Source organism: Chaetodon auriga, chromosome 8 (assembly GCF_051107435.1).
Source record: "Chaetodon auriga isolate fChaAug3 chromosome 8, fChaAug3.hap1, whole genome shotgun sequence".
Lineage (NCBI taxonomy): Eukaryota > Metazoa > Chordata > Actinopteri > Chaetodontiformes > Chaetodontidae > Chaetodon > Chaetodon auriga.
The window spans coordinates 12,175,179-12,186,023 of record NC_135081.1 but is presented as its reverse complement, the minus strand read 5'-3'; the positions used below and the strand labels follow the sequence as shown (position 1 = coordinate 12,186,023).

General features: G+C 41.5%; 1 protein-coding gene across 5 annotated transcripts; it reads left to right on the top strand.

Annotated features, from left to right (window-relative positions):
* Nucleotides 1–1,063: 1,063 nt before the first annotated feature.
* Nucleotides 1,064–10,670, top strand: nrsn1 (neurensin 1). Of its 5 annotated transcripts, none has more exons than XM_076736845.1 (6): nt 1,064–1,168; nt 5,769–5,884; nt 6,114–6,206; nt 6,380–6,498; nt 7,477–7,661; nt 7,813–10,670. In XM_076736845.1, the coding sequence occupies exons 2-6, from the start codon at nt 5,786–5,788 to the stop codon at nt 7,914–7,916; spliced, it is 600 nt and encodes a 199-aa protein (XP_076592960.1). In that variant the 5' UTR covers nt 1,064–1,168; nt 5,769–5,785; the 3' UTR covers nt 7,917–10,670. The 5 variants fall into 5 exon arrangements, with proteins under 5 accessions (XP_076592960.1, XP_076592962.1, XP_076592961.1 ...); XM_076736847.1 differs by having other exon boundaries at nt 1,115–1,168; nt 5,766–5,884; XM_076736846.1 differs by lacking the exon at nt 1,064–1,168 and adding an exon at nt 1,687–1,808.
* Nucleotides 10,671–10,845: the final 175 nt, after the last annotated feature.

Genomic DNA, 10,845 nt, shown 5'->3' with positions numbered 1-10,845 from the left:
AGTAACTTCCTTCTTTTGTGCACAACAGCAAAGTGAATTCCAACCTTACTTAGTTTATTTTTATACAGAGTGTTTCTTCAAATCTGAAATGATGCTGAGGCTTAGATTTGACCTCCTGCCAGCTTTAAACGATCCAACGTACTGTACACAATGTGCAAAGTCTCAGACATAATCAAGGCTAATTCTATCACCACAATTCTGTGAACCTGATGATTGGGTACTTTTCACCATTATTTTATGACATCGCAGTAAAGGCCCACATGGATGATGCCCAGCAGACAGTTTGATTTGTGACTAAACTTAAAAACCTGAAAGTTTTTGATGTGCTGACTGTGAATGAATAAATCTTGGAATTGAATTTGGCTGAACCGTGGGCTCCCTTTGTCTCTTTAGGTCATCATACCTTCCCCAAGAGGAGCTCTGAGGTGATGACTAACACTTCCTTCAACAGTGTACGTCACTGATGGTGCTAAAAATAGACTGCCCTGATATGTGACTGAAATTCTGGACACTGTGCGTATATGTGTGTCTTTTGCATTATTGTGTACCTGCTGCGGATTTGATGCGTGACTCAAATGCCTTTCCTCCACCCTGACTTTATTTCTACTCTGGCTTTTTTCACTGCAGGTCATGCGTGTGCGTGTACGTGGTCTGACCTCCTGCTGAGCCAGGCTTTATATGCACTTTACTGTGTTTTCAGATAGTGACTTTGTGTGTATGTGTTCAACCACGTACATGTACTATTGAAGTATGTACATGCATATGTGTGCGCACTTTGGTGCACTTGTACATGAACTTTTTAGTTTTGTAAATGGTATATGCTATGATAGAGACCTATATATTCTGTGGTACTGTGCCTGTCACTTGTTAGTGCCAGCTCCTGAGAAACAATCACCATCTATCTATCTAGATATCTAATGAATCCATATTTTCATTCATGGTATGAATGATGAATCTTGAATGAATGTCTTTCTGTTCGGTTTGCCTCTTGCCTGGTTATTTATATTCGCCATTGAATCATATTTTGTCATGGATGTGACGCCTGCGCAGTAGACAGCGTGACAATCTGAATCATCGACGGAGAGAGAGAGAGAGAGAGAGAGGTGACCGTAGAGTGATGGGACCCGGCTGAGGGAACAGCAGCGAGTGATCACTCTGGTAATGACAGGTAAATGACGATTTTAATGATTTCCTAGAATATTTCTGCCATTACAGACGCGCAGCTGCATTGTTGTTTTTGTAAATAACGTGTCGGCAAATCATATTTCATGCATGGATGCCCTCAGAGCTGTCATGCTTGCACACGATGTCATCTTGCACATCTGGAAGTAGCGTTCATGGGGGGAACGATGTCGAAACAACTGTTCGTTTTAAACTTGTCACCTTCTGTCAAAGTCGCCGGTTTCTCTTACTTTACGCGTTTCGGGCGTTGGTATCGTGATCAAATCATTAAAACTTCGATCCCAAGCTTGTGCCTGCAGATGCCATTTTTAGGGATTACATGTTTTTTTTTTTTTTTTTTTTTTTTTTTTTACAGGTGGCGTGACTTAGTCCAGATGTTTTGAAGCAAAGTGCGCCTTTTCAGCTGACTTAAAACGCGTGCTGGGTGTCTTTTTGCGTCTCATGGGGGGTTGGGAGGGCGAATGGATGAGGTCTGTTTTCAGACTGGCGTCACACATGACGTCTATGTGTTTTCCTGCTGGGCTCAGGGCTGGATGTGATAATGGCGTTCAGCACCACGGCCAGCTCCCGGTTCAGCGGGAGTTGCTCCACCGTTCGGCCGTTTATATGCCTTCATTTTGATCATCGTATGTATGTTTTCTGCTTTCCTCTTTCAAAACATAGTTAGTGAGGTCAGGATAGGTCGCGATGTATTTAGTTGGCTTGTCTTATGCGTTGTGGGCGAGGGAAAATGTCAGATTACGAGGGGATGCACCTGGATACGAATGAAAATGACCTGAGCCATCTGCGAGATGTTAGTGCGTCTAAATTTAGTATTTCACCATTTTCACAGTCCGTTTTAAGTTTATTGCTTTTATTTTGCCACCGTTGGTATGCTATATAGCAGATTTCTTCAGTCAGTCGAATAACCTCATCTGTAAGTCAGTTTGGACCGTTTACGTTGGTTGTATGTTTGTTTCTGTATGATTAAATGTTCTTCTGGACCAAATAAGGTCAAGGTTGATCAAATCTATGAGCACTGCTGCAAAGTGTAATTGTAAATCAAAATAGCAAAAAATGAACTAATAATTTGTTTGTTTGTTTGTTTACAATCATGAAGATTTCACCCTGAGGTTTATGTTTTGAATGGAATTAGGCCTAAATCACATCCCTTTAACTTGAAAAGGGATAATAAACAGCAAGCTCTCATATTTCCATATTTTGCATGTTTCATTATTTGGCAGGATGATGAATATTTAAATTTCTTGAATACATGCAGATATGGGTACACAGAGACTTCAAGCATCTGGACAGAGCCAGATGTTCATGAGAGTCCTCAGCATCATTGAATGCATCAGGAATATGATGAACATGAGTTACCAAGGAACAGTGTGCCTCATCTGAGCAGAATTTCACTCATCACACTCATATTATGATGTTTGACTGAAACCCTGACATTTCAAAAATATTGTTTGAATCGTTTCTGAACATCTATAAGGGTAGACTGTAGAAGAGAATGACAGTGCTTTAGCTGTGTTCTGCTAACGTTTAAACTATCCTCTGAAATGTTTACATTGTGCAACAACTTTGTCTTTGTGCTGATTGACATTTCATGGATGAAAGAGGTAACACTAAATCGAGGGTGTAAGAATGAGGGGTGTCATATGCTTTACAGATTGCAAAGCCTTTTGAGGCCTTTTTGAGTTCATGATTTGTGACTTTGAGCTATACAAAAAAAAAAAAACCTGACTTGACTAGCATCACCAGATACAGGAATGCGTAATGTCAGGTGTCAGTGATGAGCAGACCCAAACGAGACACTGTCTTCTATGGATTAATTAAGAGTGACACCTTTCCTCCACAGTTTTAACACACAAGTTGTGTAATGACAGTGATGGCAATATGGGCTGAAGGTTAAAGATTTTGTGTCAAGGCCCTTAAAATTTCATCCAAAGCGACACTAAACACTGCCATCTCTTGGTATTACCGCACATCTTGCATTAGCGAATTGCACCAATACTTCTATTACTCACCTGCATACAACTGTGTCAATAGTGCTCTGAGCTCAAATTTATTTCCTACAGCATTTAATAAATAAGCAATATCATTAATTTCTTTGCTTCAGTGGTGAGTAACCATTGCTTGTTTACTTTACATTACATCACCAGCTAGCTCTAGCTGACTCACCTATCCTGATTAACCAGAAAGCCTATTGAGCCGCTGCTTTTATTCAGGCTTGATCTGTTGAATCACATCAGCTGCCAATATTGCTTCTTTGTTTGTGAATGTGTGAAAATGAATGTATTACTTGGATGTATATCTTCACTTTTTACTTATCTTGGCATATGCAAGAACCTTTGCCAACACTGGGATCAATGTTTTATTCCCACCACTGTTACGCAGTCTATTTCTGTTGTGATGCAACAGAAACAGCGGTTGAAATTTAGTGCAGGCTGACAAAAACTTGAAACATGGTGATGTGTGTTTGTACACAGTCAGTGAGCTGTGAAATGCTTCTGGATCTCAAATGGATATTGAGGGAATTGCAAGTGTGGGTAAAATAACATTTCCTAGTGTGTATGTTTTATTGGCTTTTTTTAGTGTGATTTTTATATGATTTGTATATACAGCTGTAACAAAACATCTAAGTACATTCCCTTAATGAGCTTTATGTAAAATCACAGGAGTCTGGGCAAATGGCTCTCTAGTGCAGCGGTCCCCAACCACCGTACCATATTGATCATGAGGGTCTGAAAGAAGTTTTATTTTGAAAATTAGGTGCATCCGCCCGTGCCTCTGTACATATGTCAAACACACACAAATCATAATAACAGTTACAGGAAGTCAGTGCAGAGCAGCTAAAACTAGACTAATGTGCTCTCTGCTCTTGGTTCTGGTTCATAGTCGAGCTGCAGAGTTTTGAATAAGGTTAAGTCTATCAGTGTTTTTTCTTCCGACCAACAACAATAATGATAGTAACAGCTGGGTCGAGTCAGCTTGAATTAAAGGCATGAATCAGTTTTCCCTTATCTGACCCGGGATCCGACCCGGAACTTTCCCGGGACATTGCCGCGACCGACCCGGTAAAATTCCGGGACCTACCCGGGACTTACCCGGGACTTACCCGGGAAAGTTCCTGAACCGACCCCGAACTTTCCCGGCACTTACCTGGGATCCGACCTTGGATCCAATCCGGGACTTACACACACACACACACACACACACACACAGACACACACTAATAATAATAATAATGATAAATAATAATAATACCTGCAGTCGACTGGCGACCGGTTCAGGGTGTCCCCCGCCTCTCGCCCGTTGACATCTGGGATATGCTCCAGCCCCCCCCCCCCCCCCCCCCCCCCCCGCAATCCTGAAAGGGATAGTCGGTATAGGAGTTGAATGAATGAATGAATGAATAATAATAATAATAATAATAACAATAGCCACCCGGGCCGGGATCAGTCCCGGGATCTGACCCAGGATACACACACTGATAATAATAACAGTTACAGGAAGTCAGTGCAGTAAATAGTGCGTTAGAGCAGCGGTCTCCAACCACCGGGGCCATTTGGTACCGGGCCGCACAGAGAGACAGAACAAAAAATGTTTTATTGATCATTAGAGTCTGAAAGAAGTTTTATTTTGAAAATCAGGTGCATCCACCTGTGCCTCTATGCACATGTCAAACCATAAACCGCTCGTCTCGGTCACGTGATACGGTAGTTAAAAAGTAAGCCCACAAGCTAGCAAAAGTGAGTAAAAGATGAACGTCTTTGGGGAGCTTCCTCGGAAAGGGGAAAGGCCAAATGATGAGACAGAAGAAGAGCCTACAACTTCCAAGACAAAGAAAGCTTCATTTAAGAGACAACATCAGCAGTCCTACTTAAAATACGGGTTTACCGCTTCAGGTGATTCTCACGCACGAAGCCCGCTCTGCGTAATATGTGGCGACAGGCTCGCAAATGAGGCAATGAAGCCTTCTCGTTGAAGAGAAACAAGCGCAGGGCTCCCACTAATTACCACAGCTACATTCAGGGTGATGGTGAGTTGTATTTTTAATAATTTGTTTTTACTCGTTTCAATGCCGGCCCGGCATATTGCTTTACGTGAAACCGGTCCGTGGCGCAGAAAAGGCTGGGGATCGCTGGTCTAGTGCACATTATTGGTCAGGTGAAAAACTATTTTACTTGTACAGAACCTGATAGCAATGATTTTTGCATGAAGCACACTATGAAAAGAAAAGAAGGTTATCTCTGTACATGTCAGCACTCTCTGCATTCAGCCGGCACAATATTAAATCTAATGAGGAGGACCAATGTAATATCTCATGGCTTATTTCATAACAGCAGACAAGGAGAATGCATCATTAATCTCAATGTTCTGAGGCACCCATGCCTCCAGTACACTGTTACATAACTTTCTGGCACTGTGTGTGAGGGTACATGCTAGTGTGTATGAATATATGGATGCACTGCATCGGTATGCACGTGTTGATGCATGTGTAATGGCTGGAGAGAGTTTGTCCACAGAATGTGTGGGTGGTGTCTTTAAGCAGTCATGCATTCATACGTGTGCATGCATTTGCGTGTGTTCTCGAACAGGTAGACAGATGTGAAGAATGACTTCTTGCTCAGAGATCTGTGGGTCGGAGTATGCTGAGCAAGCTCAAGCCAGTGGCAACTGCCAGCAGTATGGAGTACGCTCCTACCTACACCAGGTATAACACAGACACACACACATTCATATTTATATAAACACAAACAAAAGAGAGAGGAGGCATCCCTCAGCAAATATCAGCCGCTCTCTTCTTTCACAAGTCCCTCGTCTTGATCGTGTCATCATCACTTGACTGAATCTTTTTTGCAACTTGGGGTTTTAGATCTTGATCTCATGTGCATTTCCATAATTGGAAATGAAAACAAAAATCTCTCTGATCTCTCATCTAGTTTTATGAGGAGTGCACAGCGTCTATCTGGGAACGTGATGAAGATTTTCAGATTCAGAGATCACCGAGCAGGTGGAGCTCTTTACTCTGGAAGGTGAGGCGAACCTTCAGCCTGCTCAGACAAAACCGCACCTCACCTGCTGTTATGTAGATGATCATGTTGTGTTGCAAACAATGATCTGCGATTACAGCAAGACCCGGGCTTTGCAATACAGAACATAAGAGGTTGTTTTTTATCCTGCAACTTCTATTTCTTTTTCCCGCCAGGTCTGTCTCGCGTTCGGCACCCTGATTTTGTTTGCAGGCCTCATTGTTGTTCTGGTGGGTTATGCCACTCCGGCCAGGATTGAAGCGTTTGGGGAGGATGATCTCCTTTTTGTTGACAGGTATAGGAACAATACAGCCTATTAATGGGATGGAGTGGACAAAGTCTTTGATATTGTTGCACAATTCAGTATATTCAGTTGTTAGGTTGTAATCTGTATTTGCTTCGAACACATAATAATGGAGAGCACATGCAGTAGTTTCTATACAAGGCTGGCCATTGAAAAAGCCTCAGATCACACATGCACACCCCCACAGGACAGCTTGTAAGTCAGCCTAAACTAGAACAGACATGCAATAACATAACAAAGATTGTTTATCACACCATAAAAATGAGTGTCCCGTTTTCCTCTTAAACTCAAAGGGTCCACCTGCAGGGCGTCGCAGCAGTCTTACATAGTCTGTCCGTCCATGTAAGTTTATACTCGTGTCATTCGTTTTTGGAAAGCTGAAATTCTCATCAGATGGTACAAGATACAGCCGCTACAGCAGTGACATCTTGGTCTCAAGATGGCCGCCGCACTGAACCTTTTTATTATATCTGACTTGACCAATTAGGATTCTTCTATTTCAAGTATGCAGCTGGCAATAGCCGAAGAGAGTCCATGTTGAAAAGAAGTGCCTTGTTCTCTTCTTTAGTGTAAAGATGGAGCCAGTTGCAGCTGATGGTGTCAATGGCTGACGTGTCGTAGAGCCAATGAAATTGCGGAATGCACGATATGCTGCCTCAGTGGGAAATTTATCTCCAAATCAAGGACTTTGCATAAATAGGGATATTACACTGGGTTTGAAATATTGTAAATATTTATCAATATGAATGAATACAAGTATAGCTACTCAAAAGAGATGGCCTAAATATAGATTCCCTGAACACAAGATCTTTATGTGGATAAATATCCTAAATGGTACTTCTTTGCAGAACACCTTGACGTACCATGAGAAAAACATCTCAGGTTTTCAGGTTCAGGTTACTGGTTGCACAAACATTGACGTTCCACTTGTAATTAATGCTTTAAACAGACAGTCTTTTTCTCAACCAGCCATGCCGTCAGTTTTAACCGTGCACTGGATGTCTGTAAGCTGACGGGCGCTGTGCTGTTCTGTGTGGGAGGCACCTCCGTGGCTCTGGGTCTCCTGCTGTCTGCCTTTGCCAAAAGCTACTCCAAAGAAGAACTGTATCTGCAGCAGAAGTTTAAGGAGAGGTTGGCAGATCTGCACGCTGTCGGTACGGTTTTACTCTCTACTCTCTTGTTATGACACATTATGGAATGAAGGTTAAAAAATGGCAGACAGGAAGCAGAGTGAGTGAAAGGGTTAGTATGATATAGAGACTTTTCGGAGGAGTATCTCACATAACAGGACTGTTTTCACCGCAGGTACCCCGATAATGAGAGCACCGGCCCCCGGAGAGGGAAAGGTACCAGCCACACTTTCCAAAGTCCAGAACATCCAGCCAACGACCACAAAGTCAGAGACCTGACAGAAGTCCAGATGAAGGCTTAAAGTGAAGAAGTGTGTGTGACGCCTGATTGGTGTGCAGACTGTGTGTGAGCGCGAACACATGTGTGTGTGTGTGTGTGTGTGTGTCAATCTATGTGTGCGTTTTCCTCCTTTGAAAGGTCAGCTTACATGACTGATAGTATTGATTCTTCATCTTTATTAGCTGTGTTTGACATTAAGGCTTGATTTTCAGGTTATATTGGTGCAGAGTTAATATAGCTGAGCAAAGTTTAAGTCTGCGGTTTGATCATCAGCTGAAATACACAGTCATCTGACAAAGCACATGCAGGTCTGGAGCCCTACCCAGAAAACAAACCACAAAAACAAATCAATAGAAGATAGCCGCCGAACAACAACATCGTAGTTTCTCTGTTGAGAGGATTCATGTTTTGTGAAGGAGGGTGGTGTTACTGCTGGAGGGCGTAGAGCAGCAGATGCGGTGTTTGAAGTTATTGGTGAATGGCTCCTATACACAGAAATGATCAAAAGAAGCACTGAACACAACAACCATTATCTCTGCCTTGTGTCTAAAAGGACATCAGAGGACGAGTGTGTGTGTACTGTGTGTACATGTATATGCAGCACAACTTCATTACAACACTCGTGGTGAGAGCTGTCAATCGAAACTGCACAATATGAGTACACATGCTTTAGCTTTGGAATACTTCTTTTAAGTACTGTTTACATGCAACAAGAAGCCAAGAGATGTCTTAAAGGATACTTTGCTTGGAGTTCACACATCATCAGAACAGATTAGAGAGAAAGACGGAACAGACCTTCAGGGTAGATTTCATGTTGACATTTTCTTCTGCCTTATTAGGCCTCTGACCTTGTCTCCTTCAGCGAAACATCAGACAGGATCGATAGACGCGACCAGACAGACTGATGAAAGGTACATTGAACTAGATTGAACACACAGAACAACACAGTCTATCACTCTAACAGTTTTCTTTATAGATAACACAAATAAGGTGTTCATCATGCATTCTTTCTCATAGAAAAAAAAAATTGTTTTCTTTTTCACATCATTACCCATCCCCTTCCTTTCTCTGTCTCCCTCGCTCCCTGTGGCAAACACAAGCATGTGGGCACACGCCTGTCCATCCAAGCGCGCATTTTTTTTTGCAACATTTTGAATCAAAACGTTGTCAGCTCAGAGTTATGAGTTGCTAAAAAAGATGTGCAGGTGCTGCATGTTAATATGAGGAGGCGCCTCAAACAATGTGACTGATGGTTGCATAACGGGGATGAGGATGACGAGAGCACATTCAGCTCTCCGATGAGCTACACTGCTTTCACACCGCTCGCTGTTTTCTGCCTGTCTGGATCCACAGATGCTTTAGATGCAACAGCTGCCTTCCTGTGCTCACACGCGAAACTTGAAAATATTTAAGACGTTCTGAAGTAAGCCGAACACTTCTCAGCGTGCAGCACTGTAGAAATCTTGCATCATCATCAGAGCTGTCCTTCACTGGTTGCGTATTCACTTGTACTAAAGTGCATGTGAGAAAGAAGCGACATCAAGGAGGTTTTTATCTTTGTTTTGTTTAGACTGTCGAAGCTCGGCACTCACACGGTGTAACTTAAACCTACAAGCACAACAAGCTGTTAATGTCACACTTTATATAAAGGTACACATATTGACCATTAACTGGTTGCTTACTAGCATGTAACATATTGGCCCTTTAATAGTCAATATAAAGCACTTCTTAATGCCTTATTCTGCATGACCATATTCAACAACTAGCAGGGCATTAACTAAGAGTTTTCCCTTAATAACCTCCTGATTACTGCTTATAAGAAGAAAGTTGTTGTACGTTAATCTTAATAACCAGAATAAGGCATTAATAAGTGCTTAATAATGACTAATAAAGGGCCAACATGCTACTAATATAGATGCTAATCAGCAGCTGGTCAATGATGAATATGTGTAGCTTAATATAGCTACAGATCATGATCTATATATATTCTAAGCATATTGTAAAATGTTGTGACCATGCCACTTTCAATTGTTGGGTTTGTTATTGTTTGTTTATCTTTTGAATCCATTGCACACAGATACAACATATAATGTAAAAATGCATCTTTTTCTTTTTCTTTTGCCAGATACTTACTGTATAAAAGGATGACTTGCTGTGATGTCTAGCTACTTGTATGTTCATGTAAGTTGACCTCCCACGACCTTTCTTTCTTTCTACTTCTACTTTGAAAAATGACGCATTTTACCACGTTCGGTCTCAACTCAGACACGTAGCTCTAACCATGAAGAACAATATATTAAGAAACGAGACATTTCCAAGGAACTTCTCTAACCGCTGTTCTGCTGAAAACCTACAGTGCAAGAAGAAAAACCAAGCCGTTAAACCAGCTGCTATAAACAAACCCTCCAGTGTGGTCAGAGAGTTATTAAGATCAATAAATGTGCTGACTCGTAGGTCCATGCTGTGATTTGTGAGTTTATTTTTAGCCTTATATTGACCAAAGTTGAGTTCTGCGTTACAATCCCAAAGCCACAATGGATTATTTTTTCTGTGCTTAATCTGACCATCCCAAAAAAAATGGTCTCCCACTTTAAGTGTCTCCAGATGTAACAGTGGATCCTATAAAAATATAAAGGTATACTGTATTTGTGGGAGGTTGGATTGGATAAAGAACAAATATATATCAGTGTCTATATACAGTATGTCTATTTTTCAAAGAACACAATAAAAATGAATTATCCACAGCTCAGAAAGTGTGACGATTGTGTTTTTCCTTTAAATCAGGAAATCTTTTAAATGTTAAAGTATACATGAGATACAAGTTCAACATACTCTACATGTTTAAGCATAGGCCTGTTTGGTCCTTTGGGATAAAATGAATTCCCCTTCACATCATGGAGAAAATCAGAAAGAATCAGTCATTATAGG